Below are 26272 nucleotides of genomic sequence, written 5' to 3' on the forward strand. Positions count from 1 at the left end.
GGAGGATTCCCCAGCACAGATATGGCTGAACCTTTGTATGGTATAGTTGACTTTCCTTTTTCTTCTCTCCAGGGCTCCAGTGACTTCTGTGTTAACCCTGATGCCTACATCTCTAAAGTGGTGGAGGATTATGCAGTGCTCAGTACTGGTAAGTACTAGGATTGTGACTGGCTCAGATACTCAGTGTAGTAGCAGAAGCTGGCACTGACGGTAGCGCTGGAGGCCTAGTATTTGAGGCTGGTATTAGAAATGGAGATAAAATGCTGCGAAAAGCAGAGACAATTTAAAGATCTGAAAAGCCAATACCCTACAGGAATCTTTCTTCCTTTTCCCCCCCCCCCCCTCTCCCCCCAAAAGAATTTTCTCTCACAGACAGGCATATTCAGTGACCTCTCCTTTTTCATTCTGTATCTTCATTCTTTTTAGCTGTGAATGGAAATCTATAGATGCAGAAAATCTGAATTTGGGGTTTAGACTTCTGTTGGATGCTAGGAAGTACAGAAACAGCCAAGATTTTTTATTATTATTATTAATAATAATTTTTTTTTAAGGAGATTCTATTTCTTCTGGTCATATTGAGTTCAGCAGCCAAACATGCCAAAACAATATTGCAGAGAGTAATATGAATTTCCCTCATCTCCTAGAATACAGTGTTTAACTTTGACCACTTAAGTGCTGGTTTTGTTCACATTCCAGTGCTGATTGTTGTACCAGAATCATCCTAATTCGTGTACTTATCCTGTATTAGGAGCGATTACGTTTGTGTTAAAGGATTTACCAGAGACACCGGGTTGCAAGCTGAAATATGAAAATAGTATTCCTTCAAATAGTTTGATCATTTGGATAGTTGCACTCTAGCAAAAGTGATGTTTACATTAAGTGTTGGACTCCTTGCAAGACTTTGTGTGGGTTCTAGAGAACATAGTCCAGCTGGCAGCCTAGTTTTACAAGCTAACGTATTTATACAGCTTTCGTTGTCTTTAATTCTCATCTGCTTTTAAAATAGAAGGGTTCAGCCAGGTAAATAGAAAATGTCGCCTTCGACCTTCTCAGCCCGCCCTCCAAATAAATTCTGCAGACCTTCCTGAAAACACATGATTAGTTACTGAAATCAAGGTTTTTCTGCCTTGGGGTCATTGCATAAATACCTCATAGCCATGGGAAGCAAGAGCTCATGCCTCTTTTATTACACTTAGCAGCCGCACAACATGACACCCTCATGACAAAGGGATAATGGAGCACTTACGCAAGCAGTGCTTTAATGGCTTTTGGATTTGAGTCCCAGTAGCTAAAAGTCCACATTGTTAAACTGCTGCTCAGAACTGTGATTCAGTAGTAGGTAGAGGAACCGATTGCTGTATGAGCCTCTGGAGAGCAGTGGCTGGCTATTCAGTTGGTATGTGATTCTGATTGCAGCCTAAAGAAGAGGGATCTTTAGGGCTGGGTGAGATAATTATCAAAGCAGCATAGGGTCAGATTAACTATTTTACACATCTATCTTATGCTCTGAGTCCAGCTCTGTTTTATGGTCAAACAATTCTAGGGAGCAATTAGGGTATTGGCCCATAAAGGGAGATGTTGACAACTATGCAGCTTTGGTTTTGTGTTATGAAACATTTTAAAGAAGTTTCATAAGTATAAAGCTCCAAATCCCAGCCTTCTGGCTGTATGTTGCTGTTTTATGTGTGTGTCTCTGCTATTAACCGAGTACTGTGAAACTGATAAGGAATTAGAAACGTTACTCTGCTGATGGCTGGCGGTTCAGAGATTGGAAACAGGAAATGTTTGTGGAAGGAGGTAAAATTCTGTGTAAAACGGTCTGTTAGTATTCTCGCCCTCAGTCTCAATCTTGGAATGCCTTATTGATCAAACACTCCGGGAAAGGAAGGAAGGGATTCCAGCTCCTTTGTTTATAGAGGTCTTAACTACAGGAGCCCTGTAATCTCAGTGAACAAATTGCCTTATTTCATTTCTTTGCACAGTGATCCAGGCCTGTGCAAAATGAATTATCTCTCAATTGAGAAAATGACCAAGACTGACTTTAGACACTAGGCAGCTGCTCTTCATTTTCACTAAAGGTGACAAATGGGTAGACGGGAAACAGCTATTCCTGACTGTTCACTGATTCAACTGTATGCAGTTACAGCATGGGTACGGTACCAGGAACCAGTTAACTAGCTCATTGATAACCGTGAAGATAACCCTGAAAAAGCAAAGGAACTCACTCTCAGGAGGCACCTTGGAGTATGTTCCTCCTTCACTTGACCTTGCCTGATTGAAGCCTGTTAATTTTCCCAAACTGAATAATTGCTTTGGAGGTTAAGACTCCTGCTGCTGATTGAAGCGGCTGCTTCTCCTCAATAGGGACAGCAGACCCTTCAATTAAATGGGTATCTGTTGTGCTGGCACAACCAACTATAAGTTTAGCATACCATTCTGAAGGCTCCATAAGGCTAGTAGATGGGTCTAAATGGGACACTGAAGGGAGTAGGAACTACAGGCTTTGCCATGAGGTTGTAGTTAGCAGTGTGGCCTGTCCTATATGGGGTCACTAGAAGATCACCCAAGGCTCATGGGAGGTGATTTAATTTGTTCATGAGCTCCCTCTCCCTTTTTAAGCAATGAGTTGGTCTTAATGGCTTCATTCATGAGCATTCCATCACATTGGACTGCATGGGGGAGATGGCTAAACACAAGGAAGAGACTAAACTTGAAGTGATGCAAGTTTAGTCTCATCCTGCGAGTTACTGCAACTGCATTTCCTATACCTATTTCCAGGGTGCTAGGCAGATAGCCCTTGTCCTCATTATCAAGTGTGTGATGTGCACTTGAGCCAGAAGGATAATCCTGTGAGGGCCAGTGCTGGGATCTCTGAGGTCCACTCAAGGACCAGCAAAGGTGCATCTAAAAACAGTAACTTAAGGCGCACCATCAGCTTGGAGCAGGACTCTAGTCCATTTTATTTTTTCTCTAGTAATTTTCTTAAATATAAGAAACAATGCAATGAGCAAGACACTAATCGTTGCCTCCAATATCCAGACAAAGGAATGCAAATATGTATGTATGTCTGCTTTTAACTTCTGACAATTTTTGGACTCATGAAATGCCTGCTGCAGGATTAGAAGTGTGGTATCAGAAATATAACCTAGAAAACATTTTTAGTAATGCCAGGTATGAAAGACCTATTCTATCATAACTGCACTAGTGCATCCATGTGACACCAAACTTTGATGAAAGGTTTAATTCATCTCCCTAAGTTCCATGAAATAGATGCTGACCGCTCTAACAAGTGTAATACTTGGAAATAGGAAATCTTTCTTACACACAGTGTATTCAGAATAGTCAGTTGTAGTTGTAGTTGTAGTAGTATACAAAGTGTTAGTGCAAAGAACACCAACTAGGAAAAGATTTTCTCTTCTCCCAGGAGGCTTACTTTGTACTAATCCTTCAGCTATCGTCTTGTTCTGCATTACTCCTAACCATGCTAGGTAAATGTTTTTCCAACAGAAAGGTTAAGTTCTTAATATCCCTTATTTTGTTTACTTGTCTTCAGTACTTGTACCCTATTTGTTGGTTCAAGGATGGCTCCCAGTGGGCTTTATCACCCTTACAGGTATTTGCCCTTGAAACACGTCTCTTTGGCTGATGCCTAGATAAGGCTCCCTTCTTGGAACTTAGTCAGTGCCACATCCAAATTAAGCAGAGTCGTGGTAATGCCAGGTCACCTCCCCTTTTTTTTCTTCAGTCCGAGGGCTTAGAAGGCAGCCTCCCAGCCCTGCTGACATGGCAGGCAGTCCAAGGTTTCCCATGTAGCTGTGTGGCCTAGGTTCATTTATTTGATGCAATAACTTGTGTGTAAGTTACAGGAGCTTTCTAGGAGAAGGGGGCATTTTCCTGGAGAAGCTGGGCAGCAGGACTAAAACTGCTTCTGTGTTAGTATTTTCAGCGGTTCCCAAATCTAAGCAGAACTAATGGCACTGGAAATAATCTGATTAAATACATCACTATTGTCATCACTCTTGAGCTAAAGAGAAGACTCCGTTTATTTACTGCTGCAAAAAAATGGACCAGAATTCTTAAAACAAATCTAAAAGAGGAGAGAAACTTAATCCTTTTGTGTGAGGCTAGTGTGTGTCTGGCTTATCTGGTATTCATTAATTGAGAGAGAGCCAATGGAATTGAACACTGACTGGATAATCACCTCTTTTTTGCTAGTTTAAAAAAAGCCCTGGTGCAGCCAACATGTTTATTTTCAAAGCAGGAGGCCATCTTCTAGCCTCATTCCCTTTCTCTGATATTGTTACTACCAAATGATTTATTTGGTCACATTAAATAAAAAAGTGTAATCTCTTTAGCCAAAAAGAAGACACCTCTAGATTAGATTATCTCTTACTGGCATGCTGCATCTGGAACAGACTAGCTTATCTGAGGGACTGCATTGCTTAGGGGGTGGGTAATGGAGCTTTTCACCTCAAATCCAGTCAAGTTTGGCAGTGACTGAAAGCTGTTAATGTCTTGCTGTTCAGTGGTCAACGTGAAGTGAATTTGGCTTTCATCAGTTACTAGTGGACAGATGTTCATGTTGCAAAAATTGCTAGCCTAGATGGCCTCTTATTGACTATCTCAGCACAGAAACCAGACTGAATGAACCCTGGAGATAGTTGCTCCGGGTCAGGGTTGAGGCATGTGGATAGGAGGTGCGGTGGTTTATGCTGCCACTACTGGTGTTTGTATGGGGTTCATAGACAAAGTTGAGTCTTCAGAGCTATGAATGTGTTTTTTGTTTTTTGTTCCTGTTTTTCCCCAAGGATACTAAATTCACCAAGTTTAGAACCCAAATTCCACTTTGTGGTTTCACTGACTTGCCCATAAAAAGCTTCAGCTAATTAGCAAGTCAAACAACAATCAGATTAACTGATGTTTAACTTAGTCTTTTCTAACCAAAAGTTTGACTTCTGCTTGCTTTCCCCCCTCCCCGCCCCACTTGAGTGAGGTTGAAACCTTCTATTCAAAAGCTGTATAAATACCATGCAAAACCTCCCTTTCCTGTCCATCCCCAGTTCTAAGGAAACTAGATAGTAAGTGGGAATGTGACAATACTACTTGGGCAGTATGGATACCCTGGGGGAAAAAGCTACTTTCTCCCATTTTAATTATCACCACTGAAACGTCCACAGTTCCCAGTAACTAAACAGTATGGAGACAGTGCATCTTCTTACTATGATCTCTTCTGAGCACAGTATGTGAAATGCAGAGAGAAACCAGTCCGGTAAATGTGAGGAATGGCCGAAGAGTTGCAGGTTTATGGCAAGCCAGTTAGGCCAAGGTCTGACTCTGTTTAAAAAAAATTAAGTGACCTTTGTAAACCGCCCATGCTGCTTGTTCTCTATCCATCCTAGCATACAGGATTCCCTCTGATTTTAAGATGCATACCCAGAGGCCATACTGCAATTCTCCTGGGCTTCAATGCCATCACGTTATAACATTATGAACTGTAAGGCTTCTAAGTATGCAGAAGTGAGAAGCAGATTCTAGCAGATGAAACTGACTTTGTTGCTGGTAGCCTGTTTCAATTTCCTTTCTAGGGAGGATTTCAAATTGATGCTTTTATCAAATTGTTCCCTTGCCTTATTTCTGCTCTTTATCTTCCTTTTCCCATAGAAAGTGGGTCAGGAGGATTGCTGCCAGCAGCAGCAGCAGGCACAAGCAGCTGCAAGTATGACCCTTCTCTTGGAGACCGCTTAAAGGCCAGTTTCAAAAACCACCTCCAGACTTTAGGGATTGGCCTGTAGTATTTCAAACTGAAAGGATAAAACTAAACTGACATCTCCCCTGAAGGGGTAGAAAGATGACTTTTGAGAACCGATGAAGTTGCCATCAATGTGCTTATGGCAGCTGACAGTCTTGGAGGGCCGTATTCTGGACAGATGTCAGGGGAGAATTCCCCTTGTGTATGAAAACTCTTAATCATCGTTACCCCTTTTGGACCAGAGCAACTAGTCAAACTGGGGGTGTTCTAGTTGGGAGTAAAAATTGATGATGGAGTCTGGTATTTTCTTGGTCTATTCCTTATAAACAAACAAGACTGCATCCAAGTCCTGCTTCTCTGAATGCAGGAGAAACCAAGAACAAAAGGAGCAGGTTCTCCACTTACACACTCAAGCTTCTTTCAATCTGTGTGTGCGCGCGTATGTGCTTGCTCTCAGAAAAATATCCATTGGAATCCTCTGCCCACATGGTGCTTGTTTCTGGGCAGACTTCATTTGCATGGGCGATGTGTGCCTCCTGCGTTTGGGGAGGCTGGCCCTAGTGCTTGAAGCTCTGTCCCTGCCCCTAGGCCCCCATTGCCTGCCGCGCTCATCCCTCCTCTCTTCCATACCCCTCTTCCCCGCGAGGCCCCCGCCATTTGCGCTCTCCACCCCTCTCCTGAGCCGAGTGCTCACCCCACCCAACTTGTTCAAGAACAAAAACTCAAGGGGGAACATTTGCTGCCCCCAGGTGCCCCTAATTACCACTTGCTGCTCACCAGTAGGAGGGATGCAGCAGATGAAGGGGGGCCACCATGACCCAGGCATCCGTGCTCTGAAAGGCAGAGAGTCGGCCGCTGCACCACAGGGGAGGCTTAGCCTCCCCTGGCCTATTCTATGTGCTGCCTATGTTCATTCAGCCTTATTTTAGGTGTGGCCCCTTCTGTCCCTTACAGCAATCTTAAATGAAGGGAGTGTTCACACCTCAGTTTCAACCTATAACCAGGTTGAACCCAGCTGAAGGCCAGCATAAAGCCAGCGGGGGTGATTTAGCCACCTTCCACATCAGCCACCCATGTGCTAACCCATCTCCAGCATAAGGGGTTGCTGGGGTTGGGGCGGGGGGGCTGAGAAGGGTGTGTGGCAGGAGCAGAGCACTTTAATATGTGCCTTGGCTAGTGTGGGGTGACTTAGGGATTTTATGCAAGAGTCCTAGTTTGGAGCAGGTACTCAGACTTGCTCTGGGAGCTGCAACTGGCTTTTCAGCAGACTTCCCCACTTCTTCCCTACAGCAGAGCTGTGCTCAATGCAGTAAAGAATCTACTCCTGCAATCTTGGCCAGACAAATGACTGGCAGTGGGCCGTCACTACGCACGGCTCATGAGACGCCTAATGGTCTCAGACACTATCCGTTGGTCCCGGGACATCTACACGGAACACATCACCGGCCACCGCCAATACCAGGAGTGAGCCGACCAGACCTCGCCCACCTGCAAGGGAGAAGGGACTCACTAACCCTCCCCCCCCTCCCCCCACTAGGCCTGAGCCCTGAACCCACCCAACCTCACCGGCCGCCGCCAATTCCGAGAGCGAGCCGGGGGGACCCCACCCACCTACAAGGGGGAAGGGACCTTACCCCCTGAGCCCCAACCCCACCGGCCAGTTCCAATGCCGAGAATGAGCCAGGGAGACTTCACCCACCCGCAAGGGGGAAGGGACCTTTAAACCCCCTCCTACGGGACCTTACCCCCGGAGCCCCGAACCCACCCAACCTCACCGGCCACCGTCAACTCAGTGAGTGAGCCGGGGAGACCTCGCCCACCCGCAAGGGGGAAGGGACCCATATCCCCCCCGAACCCTGAACCAGCCCAACCCCACCGGCCACCGCCGATAACGAGAGTGAGCCGGTGGGACCTCGCCCACCCACCAGGGGAAAGGGGCCTATATACCCCCCCCGCCCCCCCGATGGGCCTTATCCCTTGAGCCCTGAACCCACCCAACCTCACCGGCCACCGCCAATGCCAAGAGTGAGCCGGGGAGACCTCACCCACCCACACGGGGGAAGGGACCTATTAACCCCTCCCCCCCCACTGGGCCTCTTTCGCTGAACCCCGAACCTACCCAACCTAACTGAATCCCACCACGTGAGGGTCGCCCCATCACCATTACCCAGCCCACCTACTCGTACCCATGACTATTTGTACCCCCTATGTGGATGATTGACCCTCACCGCTTACCAACTGTGTCTTGATCTCGCCCACCGCTTACCCCCCCATTGGAGACATCACAGTCTGTATGTATTGTGTGCTGCCAACCCTGACATAACAACATCCCCCCCCATACTCTGTATGTTCCCCCAATGATCGACAACTGACTCTTCAAATCTTTTGTACCGTTTATTTTTAAATATTCTCTAATAAAAATTTAAATCTCTCAAGTTCTAATGCCTTACTACCAAAACAAGAGCTAGTAGTTAGGATGCCACAATCCAGAGATTGGGGTGGATGGGGAAGAGATTCACTTCTGAGCAGAGCATTAGTAATCACATGAATGGAAGCCAGTAAACTTTGATGCCATGCCCATAGTGTCCAAAATATGACTGGGAAGCTTTTGGACGGTTTGCCGAGTGAAGCTTCTTGGGCGTGGCGGGGAGGGTCCTGTGCAATTTGGTGCTGTTCCATCTTGCAGTCACTGTGCTGTTTTTTCCAACTTGAGGGTACTGTGGACTATGCATGATATTCTCGCTCAGGAAGGGTCTATTTGCTAATGTAGGCCTGGAATAAGCAATCCCTTCTGATTCAGAGTGTGCGCACGATCCACTCATGGTATGATCCATTCAATAGCACACGCTATCCTATTATCTGCCCAGTTTTTTTACTAATTGCTGTTTAATGGCTCGGCTGAGCTGTAGATAAGTCGTCCCAGAGCAAAATTCAATGGGGAGAGATGGAGCAGCTGGTGGAAGCAGTCCCAAAGTAGGCTAATGAATTATAAATAACAGCTGTCAGGTTCCATTGCCAGCATGCAGGAGCTAACAAGCTGCGTTGTACCGCTCGGTCCCAGTGTGCAGACAGGCGCGATGAAAGGTGCATGCAATATTGATGGTAAGTGCAGCAGGAGCAGGCCTGCTTGCCTTACTTGTTGGCTCCCTCGCATGGCTTTTACTTTCTCTGTTCTTCCTTTTGAGCCCCACAGTGAGGAGTAGTTGGAAAAGTCACTTCTCTCTCAATGAGTCTTCATAGTGTGTGGGGGGGGGGGGAAAATCAATCTGCAAAATGCCCCGATTATTATTTTGTGTGTATGGGAGGGAAGAGTTGTCTGTTTTATGCATGGCTATTCTAAACTGACTTCCATTCTGAGAAGAGGCAAGAGAGGTTGGCAAAATGAATGCTGGAGAGGAACTGAGATCTGCAAACAGGTTAAAAATGAGTCTGAAGGGATGGGAGTTGTGGAAAGATAAATGGTCATTTACAAAAATCCCCTCTGTGGCCTCATCAAGGATGGCTTAACGGAATCCTGATGTTTAACTTGCATGTGCTAATTTCTCCATCCCTCAAACTGGTAAACCCTTGTAGAGGTCTAGGTGGGCATCAGGTGTACCCTAAGAAGAAGGATCAGGACTACATTTCCATGCATTTGCCAGGCTGACCTGTCCATGTATAGCTGGTGGTGGCCACTGTAATGGGGTTAGCTGGCAGGGCATGACTTGGTCAGAGGCTGATTTTAGCACAGGGCAAGGTTCAGTAACGTTTGGGGTGCTATGAGGAAGTCTGGTGATATTACCTTGTTCGCAAGAACCACCCCTGTTTCCAGTACCCTGGCATGCTCCACTGCAGAAGGAGTTTTCCTGTGGGTTAAACCTGCAGTGAACTCTGTTGGCTGTGTGCAGAAAGCGCCTTTTTGAGCAAGCCAGGAGAGAGGTATGAAAGAAACCGTGCATGCTAAAAGCTGGGTTTTAATGATGTGTGCGCAAATACTAGTAGGGGAAGAGTATGAATCATCTCTAATTTATGCTAGAAGTCTTCCATTCTGCAGCTCCAGCCTCCATTTCTTCCTCAGGCACTTCCCAGGCTGTGCCCCCCTCCACAGAGTACTGTTTAAAAACCAGCTGCTCCTTCAAGCGAGGAAGAGTAAATCCATGTTGCAAAGATGTCTCCTTCCTTCGTTCTCTCGTGTAAAAAATATGTATTCAGGCAGCTGTGCTTACAGCAGATGTGTAGCATAAGCACCGGTGTGCGCACTCTCTTCCATGTTAGTGTAATTCTCTCTCCTAACATAGGATCACAGAAATCAAATCTCAGACTCCAGCCCAGTGTCCTGTCTGAGTGCCACTGAGTATGGTGGCTGATTTTTGATTCTGCACTGCATTGGTGGTTTTGTCCTCATGGCTCACTTTCCTGCATAGGTGGGAAAGTCTCACTCCATTTATTGGAAAAAATGCAATAGGGTCAGCTTTTAGCATGGCTTTACTTTATTGCAGAATGTAGCCAACTTCCCTTCGGTGTCTTCCATGCTCCGTAACACCACAGAGGAGGGAAGAAAGTGGGTCCACTCACACTTTGCCTCTAACACAGCGTATCACTACTAATGCTCTTAGAATTAAATCTTCCCTTGCAGCAAGCATAAGAATGCTCAAAGTGGGGGAAAAAATAAATATAGCCTGATTTCTATTATTTGTCTTTGTCTTGATAGATACTCTACGCTATTACCTTGCCTGTAATGCTGGATATCCAAACCCCTTTCAGCAGGTGAGTATCTCAGCTCACACCCTTCTCTTGCCACAAGCTGCATTTCAGTGGGGCTGGATTTAAAACGATAAATCGGTCCTAGAGCGGGTTACGAGATTGTTAGCTTTGTCTAAACATAAGGGCTTTTCCCAGCTGAGTCACCCCCTTCTTTCCTTAAAAGGAAAGGACTTTCAGATCTAACGTTGGTTCTAGCTTGTGGCCTGTAGTTGTGCCATCTCTAGCTGTGATCTCCTCAGCTCTCCAAAGGGAAGCAGGGTTGGATTTGGTCAGTACTTGACTGGGAAACCTTCCAGGGGCTGTGAGAAGTGGTATTGGTGCAATAAGAGGCTCACATTTCTTAGGTCAGGCACACACAGTGTTGTTAGAGGTGCTGCTGCTCAGGTGAGATGTGGTCAGGACCATGTTTTACTTTTTGCTTATGGGGCACTTTTTTTCCTTGAGTGGAATCGCTTTCTTTCCCACTAATCTGACCCTGGCTGTATTTCTATGTATATTTGAGGAGACCAGAAAGTACAGACCAGAAAGCTGATTCCATCCTGTGCTTTTTGAGCTGAAGAAGTGGTTTATGTGGAGTGTCACTACAGCTGTGAGACGCAGCTAGTTTACCCTGGATTACCAGTCATGTAGATGATATCGCCGTACTTGGCAGTGGCAGTTCCTAAATTCCTCTGTTGCGCATAGCCTGGCTTGCCCCTCAAGACTGACCACGTTCATGTTCATTTTTGAATAGAAGCTGTCAGGAAGTCACAAAGCCCTGGTGGAGATGCAGGATGATGTGTTGGAGCTGCTCAGGTCAGCCGTCCGAGAGTACCCCACCTCCAAGGTAAAACATCTTCAACTTACCTTCTGAAAGCACTGGACGAGTCAAGGATGTGTCCCCTCAACATGAGACCCTAAGTAAGCTCTTGCAAAGCCCTTTTGTTCTATTAATCTCTAGCTTGTTGCTTACAGGAGTACCTTACTCGGATACAGGAGGTTCTAAACTCCACCGAGATCAATTTGCAGCACCTGACTGCGCTGGTAGACTGTCGTAGTCTTCATTTGGTGAGTATGGAGAATCAGTGTCTGGAGCTGACAAATAGTCACTGTCTTGTGCAGATACAGAGCCCCAGAGTGCTGAGCAATGTGAGGGTCAGAGTACAAAGCTGTCTGGAGCGTCAAAATACAGTAGACCGTTTGTCTGGCTTTGCTGCTCCACTTCTACAGAGGGCAGAGAATCTGTTTTGAGATGGTGGTGTGGGTTTTTGTGTGTGTGTTTTAATGGCAGATTAGTGTAGGGAATTAGTTGGTGAACTTTTGTGCTTCTACAAATTGCAGCACTGAGGCTTCATGAACCTTAACTCTAAGCTTCATACTGTTCTCAGTCCGATGCCTTTCACATGTATAGCGCTTTGTAGTGGTAGAGCAAGATTTCCATGTTGGTGAGTGAATTGCTGCTTTGCCAAGATGTACAGTTAAATTTATAGTCCAGGTCTAGCTGTGCACAAGTGTAGTGGGGCAGTGGGTGGAAGAACTGCAGAACTGGAAATTGACGTCTACTGATTTCATGAGTAATAGTGAAACTATGGAACAGGCAGACTTATCTTGATCTTCCTTTTTTATATGTATGGCTGAGAATACAATAAAAAGAACAGGAGTACTTGTGGCACCTTAGAGACTAACACATTTATTTGAGCATAAGCTTTCGTGGGCTACAGCCCACTTCTTCGGATGCATAGAAGTGGGCTGTAGCCCACGAAAGCTTATGCTCAAATAAATTTGTCTCTAAGGTGCCACAAGTACTCCCGTTCTTTTTGCAGATACAGGCTAACATGGTTGCTACTCTGAAACCTGAGAATACAATGTACATCTGTTCCTGAATGGAGCCCTGTGTAAAAACAAGGGGATTGGTTAGCTTTTAAAAACAAACCTTGAGTCCAATGAAACCAAGCAAATTACATTGTGGAAAATGGCTGTTTTTAGGTGGTGAGCCAGAATCCAGGTGATGGGATTTTTGGAATATGGAAATTGCAGAGTTACTTTTTATGGTGAACCAAGAGGCTCTGCTTAATTTCTCCCTTTAGGATTACGTCCAGGCTCTGACAGGCTTCTGCTACGATGGAGTGGAAGGGCTCATTTACCTGGTTCTCTTCTCCTTTGTCACGGCTCTCATGTTCAGTTCCATTGTATGCAGCGTCCCACACACTTGGCAGCAAAAAAGGTATGCAGTGGGATTAGATACAGTCTGCTCACACTGTTGGGTTATAGAGCTGTTTCCTAATGAAAGCTGGCAATTGGAGTTATGCCCGTCAGCACATAGAACTCCTTACCATGTGTGCTCTAAGAGCACGAGGGATAAGTTGTTATAAAACGTAGGCCCAAAGGGAGGAGGATTTGTTAGCCTTAACTTGGTCAGTTTAATTCAGAACCTTATTACTGTGTAACTCTGTATATAGGCACCATAGAGGGTATTTGATGGTGTGCAGAGTGAGACTTTTATTAGTCTGAGTTAGAGATTAATGGTATAGCTCTAGGGTGGCAGAGGACAGCAATACTTGAACTGTACAATACCTATTGTCTTCCGTTGCATTTACTGGGAGAGAGACCTGAAGTGGTGAGGATCAGGTCCTGCTCACCTTACTCCCTCAATTCCACTGTCGTCAATGGGACTTAACTGCATGACTAATGTGAGCAGGATATGGCCCCAGCAGTAATGAGATGACCAAATAAAAAATACATCTATTATTTTGTGGCACTAAAGGAATCTGAGACCTGTTGCTATTTCTAATGGATATGTAGTTGTGGTAACTAAAGATGAGATGCTCAGGCAACTTGTGGAACTCTTTGCCAGAGGATGTTGAAGGCCAAGACTAGAACAAGATTCCGAAAAGAACTAGATAAATTCATGGAGGATAGGTCCATCAATGGCTAATAGCCAGGATGGGCAGGGATGGTGTCCCTAACCCCTGTTTGCTAGAAGCTGGGAATTGGCGACGGGATGGATCACTTGATGATTACCTGTTCTGTTCATTCCCTGGGGCACCTGACATTTGACCACTGTCAGAAGACAGGATACTAGGCTAGATGGACCTTTGGTCTGACCCAGTATGGCCATTCTTATGTTGTTACGAGACTAGGATTTATTGGTCCATCTGTCATAGGGCCAGTTGTCGCATTGGTTTCTGTACGACATGTTGCATTGGCGTTTTAGCTTTCATTTGTTTGAAAAGTACCCTGTGTTCAACAAACGTTCATGTTCTAAATACGATTTAGGTGATTTTAAGTGTCCGAGGCTCAGTGTACAGAACTGGAGGCACTCAAATGCGTTAGGAAGACTTCCTGGGGTGGTGAGGGCTGCCCTTCCTGTTTTTTGGTTTAAAGGGGAGGGGGCACTTTGAAATATATCAATGTCTTCAGAAAACAACTGGAGGTCTTGATGCTCTTTCCATGTGCAGCAGTAAACAGCAGGTCTACATATCAAGCTGGGACCTGTACTCTCTGCACCCAGTTCAGGTAGTGGCTTCTCTTACAGGTAAAATACAGTGTCTGCCTCCTTTAGTAAAACTTTACTGTCACCTTGTGGTACTGACACTAAAGGCAACTGACAAGACGTGCGATAACTTGTCTTCTAATCATAGACGTTGGAGACGTCGTCCTGTTTGGTCCAGCTCCCTGCCAGTGTGGAATGTTTCCTATCAGAAATCGACTTGTCCAGTGTAGTATCCAGTATCCCTATACTGAGAAAATCCATGAAGGGGGATGGGAGGGGCCGGAATTAGGTTAATTAGTTACGCAACAGTAATGCAATATTGCGATAGCCCAAAAATTTCCATACCACCCAATTCAAGTGATGGGCAATGATACCTGTATCTGCTCTTCCAAACTGAAGCAGAGGTGTAGGCTGTGCAGGAGTCCACACTGACTTGCAATCTCTTTGGGTTTGCCAGTGTTAACATAATGTGTACAGCGTTCAGCTGGTGGGAAATGTGGTGCCTGGATTTGAGACTGCCTAGTGTTTCCTTTCACACTTTGTTTTTAGAAAAAAAAAAGAAAAAAAAAATCCTAGATTGTTGATTATAATCAACAAAATCTCAAGTTGTCTCTAGCAGTGTGGTTTGATTTCTGTAAATATTTAGAACAGCGTTCCAAGGATTAAGATATACATTACAGGCATATGGGGGTTTTGGTGTCAGTCTCTTCAGATTTATAAACCAGCTCTGTTGCTGTCACCTGCTTAGTCCAGAATTACATGCCTCGGTTTGAGGAGTAACCTAGTGTTCACCTATGCCTCTGATAAACACACACTGTTGTGAAATCGACTCCAGTGGCCTAACAATAATGAGCTATACTGTGTGGCTAAGAATATGAGATTCATGCATCTGTAAAATGAGGAAAATGGTACTGATCTCTCTTGTAAAGCGCTTTGAAATCTGATGAAAAGTGCTGTGTAAGAAATAGGTATTATCATTTCATGACAACCTCACAGGAGGTGCATGCTGTCTGCTCCTGATAGGTTGCTCACTGGTTTAGATCATTGGGCTGGGGGTGGGACTACATGTCAGGGAGGGAAGAAGAATCAAGTTGGTTAAGGAATACTGCACCAGGGGAAAAAAAAGATATGTTGGGTTCAGACAGCTTAGAGGAGACGGAAGCAGATGTGGTTTCTCTGGAATCCTAGATCAGCAGGTAGAGAATAGTTCTGAAGTAGGATATCATGGAAGATTTACTAGTCTGTTTCTTCCTTTGGTATTCTGTTTGACTACCAGTTGGCCTTCAGCTGAAGGTTTGGTGTGTAGCAGTGCTCGGAGAAGTGATTGCTTCTCATTGATTGCATATTAAATGTGTCCTGTTAACAAACTTTTCTCCCAACTGCAAACTCGATCTGGGTTCTGAGTTGGTGATGTGTGTGTTTTTTGTTTTTTTTTTAAAGTTAGTTAGTTAGTTAGTTAGTTCACGTGCATCATTGCTAGTAGTGAAGGTTCTGCAGGGTAAACTCTTCCAATCTCTGTTTTCATTGGGTTTACACAGATGGAACAGATTGTTCCAGTTACTAGGCAATTTTGTTATCCAGGGAGAAATAGGATTCAGATGCCGCTCTCATAGCTGGGGGGCTCTGCAGGGCTTAAGAGTAAAAATAGCAAAAATACATCTGTGGATTTTAACAAATATATAACTGTTGCACACAAAGGGGAGATCTGTTGAATAAGGTGGTGCCATTGTTACATAGAGCTTGATGTACAGTTCTCCTTTGAAAAAAGTGACTAAGAACTAACTCAGTTCATAAAGTTCATGTTTCTCATAAAATCAATCCTTCCATTCCTACAAAGTGTAGGATGACTTACTTTTTTATAACCCCGAAGGTATAGGTATAAACATTGACCCCAAGAGAACAATAGTCCAAACAAATACATCAAAATCAGATGTTTAAAGTATCAAGGGCTCTAGGCAAAAATGCCTTAATCCCACAGTAGCTAAGCCCTACTGCACTGGCTTCCAAAAGTTTTTTGTTGTATGCACTGAAGTAGAAAGGGACCTTTTTTTATAGCCACTCTGAATGGAGTTCTCATTGTCTTCAGTGGGAGTTCATGGTATAGAACTACTGCAGAATCAACCTTCTTATCTTACGGTATGTCACATGGAAGACCTCTGGAAATCAGTTAAAGAAATAGACATACGCGGCAAAGTGCAACTTCAGTATGAGTATGAGGGAGACCTGGTATAAGGTTAATACTGCAACCAGTGCCCCATTTAAACAAGCGCCGAGTGTTCTTGGGTGTGTCCACACTCCAGTTCATATGGTTGGGGGATCTGTGGAGTTGCGTTCTCTGCCAAGCCCTGTAGGAAGGACTTTGGGACAATATGGAAAACGTTGCAGTCTGAAAAAAGCAACAGAGGGTCCTGTGGCACCTTTAAGACTAACAGAAGTATTGGGAGCATAAGCTTTCGTGGGTAAGAACCTCACTTCTTCAGATGCAAGTCTGAGAAAGTCCAGATGGTATTTGTGGGAGGCCTGAGTCACTCTAGTGGTTGGGGAGGAGATGCTTGCTGGGGTCTGTATCTATGCTACCATATTGAGGCACATGCTGACTGGCTGTTAAGGGGGATGTATGGAGGAGGATTAGAAGGTTACTGGGATTACCATGTGCTCTGGTTTCTTGCAGGCCCCACTAACATAACAATTCTAGGCTATTAGGATAAACTTTCTTTCCTACAGGAGCTCGGATGATGATGGGGAGGAGGAATCTACTGCTCAAGGGAACAGACAAACCCACGATAATCTGTACAGGGTGCACATGCCCAGCCTCTATAGCTGTGGGAGTAGCTATGGCAGTGAGACCAGCATTCCAGCGGCCGCGCACACAGTCAGCAATGCTCCTGTCACGGAGTACATGTGAGTAGCCAGGAGCGAGGAGAGGAGCCATGTTGTAGCTATCTCCATCCAAAATACTTTGCTGTACTTTAGTTGCGGGTGTCCATTGCACAGCATAGCTAAAGAACACTTTCTGCAGCAGCTGCCCTGGGAAATGAACAAGCTCACTAACAGCAGTGTGATAAGCCTGAGAGGAAGAGTGATAAAAGGTTCTGTTTATATCGCTTGATCTTAGTGATCTTTTTACTTGCAGCATTGGCAAGTGTTTCTGTTCTCTAATAGAAATAACTACACGAGGTAGATGACTAGAAAGTACTGAGTTGCCTTGTGTTAGAGGATTTACAGTGTTGCCTATGGAAGGGATGGAGTTAAGTGTCACCAGTTTCTATTACGAGTCTTGTTCCTTAAGGACTGTTCAGAGGTAACTGCTTTGCAAGAGAAGTGTTAAGCCTCCCAAGTGGTGGAAATCCACATGACAGCAGCTTTAGACTGTCCACACCAAGGCAGTTGAGGTCAACAGTCTTTGCTTTCTAGATCCATCTAGTTCAGGCAGGGCAGTCTGAGTTTAGGTATCCCTTCTACAGAGCTCCTGCCCTGGGAGTGTCTGGCTGGCTGGCTGCAAGGACTGTCTGTGTTGGATTGGTTCATCTATCTCGTTCTCCCACATTTATTGTGGCTGTTAACTTTTGGGCAGGGAGGCTGGCTTCGTTTAGCTCTACATTTAAAAAAAAATCAGATACTCTGAGATGGGTACTTCATAAATGGAATATGAGAGTGTAATCTGAGATGGACAGGCACCCATGTTAGTGTCCCATTGATCAAGGTAGAAGTGACCCATTTGGCATGTAGGGAAAGCATTCCAGGGAATTGAATTATGACGGTTCCAGAGAGCGTCTGTGGGAGGTAATACTACCCTGCATTGTGGGTTATCCTGTGCCAGTTCCAGAGTCTCTATGCTGGAGAATGTGCCATGTGTCCTCCTATCACCATGTATATTTCCCTTTCATAGGAGCCAGAATGCAAACTTCCAGAACCCCCGCTGTGAGAACACGCCTCTGATTGGCCGGGAGTCTCCACCTCCCTCAGTAAGTGTCTTTATTGCTTCTCTGCTTCAACATCCGAGGCCAAGTTCTGCTTTGGGGATATGCACATGCCACTCCTATGTACTTCAGGGGGAGCTGATTGTGCGGCTCAAGGCAGAAGATCTGGTCCATAAATGGTGAAAAACTTAACAGACAAGGCATGTCTAAGTTGCCATTGAAAATAAAAGCCCAGATGCTACTTGGGGCATGGTATGTATGAAAAAGCTCAAATTAAATATAAAAATCTAATAACGCTCTTGGCCCATCCTGCCACCACTGAAGCTTGTGAGTAACTTTGAGTGACTTCTGTGAGATGGGTGTCTCTCACGCACAGTTACTAACTGCTTGTGGGGTTGGTCCTTTAAGTTTGCAAAATAAACTGCTGAACCAGTAAACCCAAAGGTAATGCTGAATCTCTCCTTAACTTACACTGTGAAAACAAAAGGATGAAGTTTTTTTTCCTTTTTGAAGGGTTTTATTTTCATTTCACAACTTTCGAATTCTTATTTTTGTATCTAATTTCCTAAGGAGAAAAAAATCTTTCATGGAAGGTTCTTTGGTAATCAGGAGCTTGAAGTGGCCTCGGAGCCATTTTACTCGATAGACTAAAATATGGATTTTTATTTATCCATTTAAAAAAATAAAATTAGGTGAGTATTCACCTCTCTCTCCAGATGCTGTAATCTCATTACTGCAATACCACCTTTTTGCCATGGGCCATCAGAATGCTAACTAACCAACCTGCTAATAGTTCCTGAGGATGCAGCATAGCATACTTAATAACAGGCCATCCATTATAATTAATGAAAAACCACACCATAGGGGCTAAGCCCAGTTCACTGAGTGGGGCCTTCATACAACAAAAGACTCTTCTAAATCTAGAAGAGGCAAAAGTGGCAAACAGGAAGGCCAGCACTTATTTTTATACTTCTCATAAACTGGCCAAACTTCTTGAAGCTTGCTTAGAATGGAAAAAAAAACTTGTTCCAGGTCCCTGACATTCAGCACTTGAGCTTAGAAAGCGTTATCTGCTCTTGGCAATGGAGCTGGCTCCAGAGAAAGGTCAGCCGCAGCTTTCAGTGCGGTGTCATAAACTGCTGCTGTATTGCTGGAATTCTCTGTTACAGCAAATGCACTGTCCCTTTAACACTGCACAGACCTGTTCATCCTATTCCTCTGAGGCAAGGTCTTGCCACACAGCATTTCCTACCCCATAGTTCTTCTGCCTCAGAAAAAGGAGGCTTCTTTCTGCAGGAACTCTAACCATGAGGAGAGGATTCCCTGGTTCTTCAGTAGCTGGTTGCATTAATGGCCCAGAATGTGGAGCTAAATCTTGGTGCTTCCAGCTGTTTCTGAGGAGAGATGCTGGTAAGGGTTTTTTCAAAGGAATTTCACTTGGGGCAGCCAGAGAGAAGGGCTATGCGGGGGGACATTGTCTAAGTGTGGGAGGTGGGATGGAGAATGTATCAGCTTCCCTGCCTGGACCACAAGGAAGAACCCAAGCAGAGGAGGAAATGGGGTTTCTGAAGGAGAATGTACATCCTAGATAGTGGAAGGGACTGTCTGAGGGTGTTCACACACCACATGGGTAGGAGAAAGGGAATGGATCCCTTTGCGCTTGCCACCTAGGTAGGCAGTGGGGTAGAGAGGATCCTCCAGAGTCTATGTAGGCAGATCTCTGTATTAAGCAATTGAGGCTATTTCAGGAGCGGAAGAAAAGGCTGAACCCACTTAGTCAGCAAACGATTCCTGCTGTTTGGGGTTGCACAGAAAAAATATCTGTGTTCATGCTCCCTGTTTGGGGGGGGGGGGGTGTCAGAGATCTGCAAAAAGGAGCCACCCAAGCAGAGTAAAGAGACAGTGCATGGCCAGGACTGAAGTATCCTGCTCCGCTTTGATTGTGGGACCAGATTATGAAAACCAAGACACAATAATCCTAGGAGAGCTAATCACCTACTGCATTGTTTGTCTATTCTTTTCCCCCCCAGTCATTCCTTTCATCGTTCTCCTCCTTCTTGACCCAGGGCTATTCCTGTAGGGTGGTAGAGCCCTCCCTATCACTGGCACACACCACAGCGTGTCACTTGCTTGCACTGTGTTTTTCATGCACGTTGAGGCTGCACTCTCTTTTTCTCTCTCTCTCCTGCATCATCACAGTTGTATTTGGCTGCCATGGACAGTAGCAGCCATATGAGCTGGCAGTTTAAGCCCTCGGACAGTGCACGGACGTACTGGTAACCGCGCCCTCAAATGGAACAGGTACTGAAATAAGGTCCTTCTTGCGCAACCCCTCCTCCACTCCCACCCGCCCCTCCATCCCTGCACTATTTACCCCAGGCCAGTGCCTTATTTCTTCACATTCCTTCTCCCTGAACCTCCCCGCATTCCCTCCTGCCAAGGGTTGAAGCTAACCAGGGTTGCCCTGGTGCTGACTAAAGGAGCAATATCAACATTTCACCATGGCAAGGCTTCTTGTATGCATTCTGACAGCCAGGCATCCACACCTCAGAGTGGAGCCAAAGTCACTGCTGCTTTAATCCACAGATTCCAAGTTGAAGAACAGTATCTACACCTGGCACCAGAGAGTGCGCCAAACCAAAAGTGTTCCACACTCTAAGCACAAGGTAGAATTACCCCCATCCTGGGTATCCACTTGGTAACGATAATGTGGATCAACATAGCTGTCTTTTAATAAGGACTGGCTGTCTGTTACCACCTCTGGCTTCCCTTGAACCCTTATCACTACTCCTTTGCTCACTGATACGATGGCATGTGCTAGAAATCAGAGATTTTTCTGCCACTTTCATTATGTTCTGCCATAGAATCTTAAAACCAAACAATTGCTCCTGCACATTGCTTGTTAGAACCACCAGCTGTACTGCGAGCTCACATATATAGCTTTCCATTTTATCCTTGCATTCAGGGTTACAAGTAAGCGACTTTCCCCTGATGTCCAGGCACAAGCACTAAAATTCTTGATTCTGCCTAGTTCTGTTTCAACACTTTCGTATGCCAAAAACATTCCCTCAATTTCCTGCATACGCTGTGGATGGCGTGTCAGTGAGTCGTTTCCTTGCACTGCTTCATTGTCAGAGTAATTAATATGCTGTTACAACCAGTCTCCAGGATAGCCCGTATTTCTTCCCTCCCCATGGTGGTCGGCAACCAGAACTAGTTGCAGTAGGAATGAGTAAGTGGTTGGTACCAGGTCTTGTAGTTGTAGCTCATGAACTGTGTGACTTGGTCGAGTTGAGGAGTATGGTGTGTAATCTGAATTCCTGAGCAACACACTGTAACTGGATAAAGTACATTGCAATCAGTCCAAAGAAAACTCTAATCACCATTGAAACAAAGTGGAAACGTTGGCACCTTTTGGAATGCAGGATTCTTTCCAATTGGGTTGGTATGGTCCACAGTTTGCATCCTGTCCCCAGACATACTTGTACATAAAGCTGTTGCTCCTCTTCCACATCCGCCATTCCTGCTGGGGCTTCTCTGCTGTCGCCTCACACTAGATACCCATTCTCTCATGTCACTGCTTGGTCTGCCGCCTTGCCATTTGTCTGCTCTGCTTTGTGATGTGCTTGGGGATTTCTAAGATGCTGGCTGAATTATGGGGGGGAAATACAGTTTTGCCTTGGTGCACTCTGTGACAGTGTATGAATGGAAATCTACGTGAACAATTAATGCATGTGCTAGTGCTCTCCAGAATGTCTCCGCTTTCTCCACTCTTATAGCACTCTTGCAGAGACCTTCCTTGAGCATCCGCGCTTGGTGCTTTCCTGCTTCCTTATTCCTGCAGGTATTATAGTGGCGCTCTTAGCAACATTGTGTTTACAATAAATAGTGTTGATAGACCCTTAAACTTTGTTTTACAGGGATTTGACTCGAGACTTAAAATATTCTCTGGACTGAAACTTGACAAAGTCTCAGCCTAGAATCTTTTCTGTGTACCAAGGTCAGACCAAGAATCCTATGTGGCTTTGCAAAGATAAAAGGTTCTTGCACTCTCCCAAAGATCTCGCAAATTGTGCTCATCTTAGAAGCAGGGTTTAACTATAGTTCTCTTTTAAAAACTAGAACTCTGCGATTTCAGGATCCACTGGCTGGCCCTGTTTCCCTGCCCTGAAAAAAGGCAGGTTTTTGTTTGTTTTCATTGCACCCGAAGTTGTCTAAGATACTTGGGTCAGACTTTAAAAATAAATAAAATTCAAGCCTTGAAGCTTCAGTTTGCAGCTAATTAAACTAGGGTAAGCCTTGGGGTTTTAGCATTTTTGAAAGGGAGCCACCGTACATAAGTACTGTATTCCTCCCCTGCCCCCAGGGGTTATATTGGATGGGAGTGGTGCATATACATAGTACAGTCTTGCAGTATAGTTTGTGATGCTGTGAAGTACCACAAGATCTGCAAAGACCACAAGATTTACCTGGCTTACATTCAAATACGGCCTCTTAAAGTCATAACTGTGTGCACGTCAGTTTTTTGCGGCCAAGAATTTTTGTGCCTGCAAAGTGTATTTGTTAGGCACCTACTTAGCCAATGTGTGCTCACAGAACTTGTCTGAATTTTTTTCCCCCATAATGGGGGGGGGGTCTAATTCATTGGGGGGGTGGGGTGGGGAGAGTACACTTTTTTTTGCAGAAATGCTAAAACACAAATGTACATGGTACCATAGTAGTTCTCACTGACGGTTGGTAAGTGATCGGTGATGTATGTCAAAGCACAAGACATCAGGACAATCAAAATATCCATCTACTGGGTGGTTCATGATGGCCTGATAGGGTAGCTAATAAAATGATGAAAATACATGTTAAAACTTGTATTGCTTACGTGGTTTTTAAAAGAATATATATAGGTATATAGGCACCTGGAGAGTCCTAGCCAGAATGCTGGAAGGATCCATAATACATGATTTTATAACCTTCTATGAAAGCTGTTCTTTTGTTTGTTGTTGTGTGTTTTTTTCTGTTTTGTTTTAAAGGAAATTAAATACAACAGTCTACCTTGAAATAACTTCAAGGTTGTGTCACAGACAGGCAATATCCAGCCAACACTGACTTGAGGATGGTACTTTGTCTTTAACTTAGCTGTGAACTGTCTTTTTGTTTTTGTTTTCCCAAATGTCTGTCCACGCTATAACTCTTAATAGTGGCTTTCTACTCAGTTAGATGTTTAGTCACTTGAATGGTTACAGGTAACACAGTTCAGGTTGTGTCCCTCTGGCAGTTTTCCTGACATCACCGACAGGGCACCTGCATCTACGAGCCCACCTTGATGTTAACATCTCTTTGAGCTCTTCTCCCATGCTCCCGCGGAAGTGCAATGCAGGAGTAGTATCTCAGAGTGGTATCTGTTGCATGTGGGGTAACGCACTCTCAGGACCAGCCAGTTCTGCTAGGGGTTCTGTACGCACTCCCAAAACAGTGAGGTGAGCTGGTTACGAGAAGACATCATGTGTCTGTCTGACTCCAGAGGAGCAAAACACTGTTAGCTGCCTTACTACCAAGTTCTAACTATGTAGTGTGTGGATGCACAACCCTATGTAGAGCTAACCTTGCCAGTAACTGGTTACAAAGTTGGTTAAAAATTGTAATGTGGACACAACGTAAGGCACAATACGCATGAATTGAGAACATCAGCCTTAACTCTGACTTCCCTGGCTTTTGTCAGCTTGTATGACATCTTATGGTGGTTTTAAGGAAGGCTTGAATTTAAAACAATATCTTCTGTTTCACTTTCTACCCAATTTTGCCTTTAGTTTGAATTATTGTTCTATTCCTTGGTGCTATTCAGACTTCTGTATCATGGATAAATTGGAGCAGGTCCAATATCTTTTGGCCTCTGCATGCCACTGGGTGTATCTGGTACATCCTTTAATGCACCCCACTAGATTGCTGTTCTTTTGATTCAACGATTCTTCTATAGTTGGCGGCTGCAGGTCTACGTGTATGATCTCTCTAGGAAGGGATGTGGAAAATATGTTCCTAGATTCTTTATCTAAACACTGAATTTAAGAACCTTGGAGAATTGAATTCGTGCAGTCATCCACTTCTCTTCTCCGGCCCTGCTTCTCACCCACCTGCACAACACAGATGGAGTGCTACTGTCAGAAAAATTCTTCTTTTTAAGACTCCTGCTTCTAGTGACGCCAGTGGGAAAATCCAGCTCTGCCTGCTGTCCCTGAAATACTCTACTTTTGTATGGGTTCCTCGGAGGAGAACTTCTAAACTACTTTGAGCTTACTGCATTTAACTCTTCTGTGTGTTTCTATCAGAGTCCCAAACTATTTATTTTGGGGGGCAGTGGGGCAACTATAGTTACACACCTGTGTAGAACATCATCCATAGTACTGCTAGACTCCTTTTCAGTCCTTTTCTCAATGGTGAGAGCACAGATAAGATGACCCGAGAGAGAGAGAGACACACACACACTCACACACTCACTCACTCTCACACTCTCTTCTACGTTTAGATGCTAGTGATGGGCTGGGTCATTGTTACCACAAAACACCCATGTCCTCTCTCAGGCTGAACATTTCCAATGCAGGAAGGCACTTAAAAATGAGCAGTCAGTGGGTATACAAACAAAGCATCAACATCTCTACAAGCTAATACAACTGGGGATCCCTCTGCTCTACTCTGATGTGGTGAGCTCTTCTATGATACAGATTTATTCCTAGACACTGATGGAATAATGGCGAAATGCTGTTACTGTACATAGTGCTCTGGTCTCTGCTGTGCAGGTACAGAACACTTCACAATGGTCTCGTCAAATGGGAAAGATTCCTCACAATGGAGTTTAATTTTTACACTTAGTTATATAACTACACATCTGTTTTTTGCCAGGTGAACTTGCTACTTTAAGTGACACAGCTTAACGGTTGAACATTCAGTTTGTGATCAGCATTATCAGGAAGTAAACACAAAGTTCATAGCAGCTCTTTGTAAAGGAGGGTGCAGGAGGGGAGCAGGAATTAACCCTGCTGACATCTGGGTCGTCTTTGTCCAGCTGTAAAGCATATTAACCCCATGATGACACCAGGTGGAATTCCAAGTGGAAACAGTAACAATGTTTATGGCGGGAGCTTCATGCTGGCATGAAGGTACAGTGTCTCTGTCCTTACTGCTGTGTACAAGTCCTGGTGTTGAGGGTTTCATTGCTGTATTCTAGCAAAACTGAAGATGGTTTGGATGAGTTCATATCATTCAGCTATCAGATTCCCTTGGAGCTGTCTTCTAAAAACAATCTAGCCACCATGAATTTCCACCTTCACTCCAGAATCCGCCTTTATTGCTGCCAGGCTGTAGGAAAACTGTCCAAAGCCAGGTTTTGATACTAACCATCCAGTTATTGTTGGTGGATATCAGTCTAGTTCCAGCCTTGTGGTTATCCTTTGTGGACAGATGACTGCCCTGTGCATAACCTCATTGTCCTCTTCTAAGCTATCCTTGTCATGATGCATATGGTCTATTGACATCTTCTTTGTTCTCCTGAGAACATGAAACACATCTCCTTCCCACCTTTTTACCCCCAACCTCCCCATCTTCTACAGGGCTGAAGTGGCAATCTGACTGCTGAGCCACTTTGAAATCCTAACAGGTGGGTTTTTATACATGCATTGCACCCACATTCTTCTCTTGCGTTCAGAATACTTGGATTAAATTATGTCTATTGCTTCTTGATGCTGGTATTTCCGTCTTGCTAGGGAGCTTGACTAAATCAGCTAGTCCTTAGATGAAGGCCTCAGCCAGCCTCTTTCTGTAGCAGGAGTAAAAACGTTAGTCGCTCAGAGTTGACTGCGTAATGGCCTATGAAAGATTGCTTGTCAGAGCCTCAGAGGACCATGCTCACAGCTCGTTGGTAAGCTGTAAACACCAACACAAGTGAGCTGGGAGGTGCTAATAGTCTGATTCAGAGTTCACATCAATCATTCTGACTTACTGTGTGTTTTTTTGTCTTCCTCCAGTACACCTCCAGCATGAGAGCCAAATACCTCGCTACCAACCAACCTCGCCCAGACTCTGGCAGTGTGCATTAAAAACAACGCAGACACAGTAAAACTAAACAAACGTGCCAACTGCTGCTACTCTGTGCTGTCCGTGTAGAACAACCCTGCTTTCCTGTCCCAAACCCAGTGCAACTCCTGCTTCTCCAATACAGACCACCCCTCCAACCTGGTACCTGTGCATTGGCAACCTGAATGGAAGCCCCTTTCAAATTAAACCTATACCTAGTTGTACCTGGAGAGAGCGAGCAAGCACCTGCGCGAGATCACCAGTTTGTCTGGGATTCACCTACTTGGGACCAGCTTTGTCAACAGTCTATCAGGAAACATTTGCAAATAT

The 26272-nt window shown here is 44.8% G+C and overlaps 1 protein-coding gene across 1 annotated transcript in view; it reads left to right on the forward strand.

Annotated features, from left to right (window-relative positions):
* TTYH3 (tweety family member 3) overlaps nt 1–26017 on the forward strand; it is a 94244-nt gene extending 68227 nt beyond the window's left edge. The window contains exons 7-14 of the mRNA XM_065412370.1: nt 73–148; nt 10440–10495; nt 11226–11318; nt 11447–11539; nt 12559–12695; nt 16689–16865; nt 17854–17929; nt 25894–26017. Of these exons, the coding sequence (XP_065268442.1) occupies nt 73–148; nt 10440–10495; nt 11226–11318; nt 11447–11539; nt 12559–12695; nt 16689–16865; nt 17854–17929; nt 25894–25965 (780 nt within the window). The 3' untranslated portion in view covers nt 25966–26017. The remainder of the gene's footprint in view (nt 1–72; nt 149–10439; nt 10496–11225; nt 11319–11446; nt 11540–12558; nt 12696–16688; nt 16866–17853; nt 17930–25893) is intronic.
* The last annotated feature ends 255 nt before the right edge of the window (nt 26018–26272 follow it).

The sequence above is a fragment of the Emys orbicularis genome, chromosome 10 (assembly GCF_028017835.1).
Source record: "Emys orbicularis isolate rEmyOrb1 chromosome 10, rEmyOrb1.hap1, whole genome shotgun sequence".
NCBI classification, from domain to species: domain Eukaryota; kingdom Metazoa; phylum Chordata; order Testudines; family Emydidae; genus Emys; species Emys orbicularis.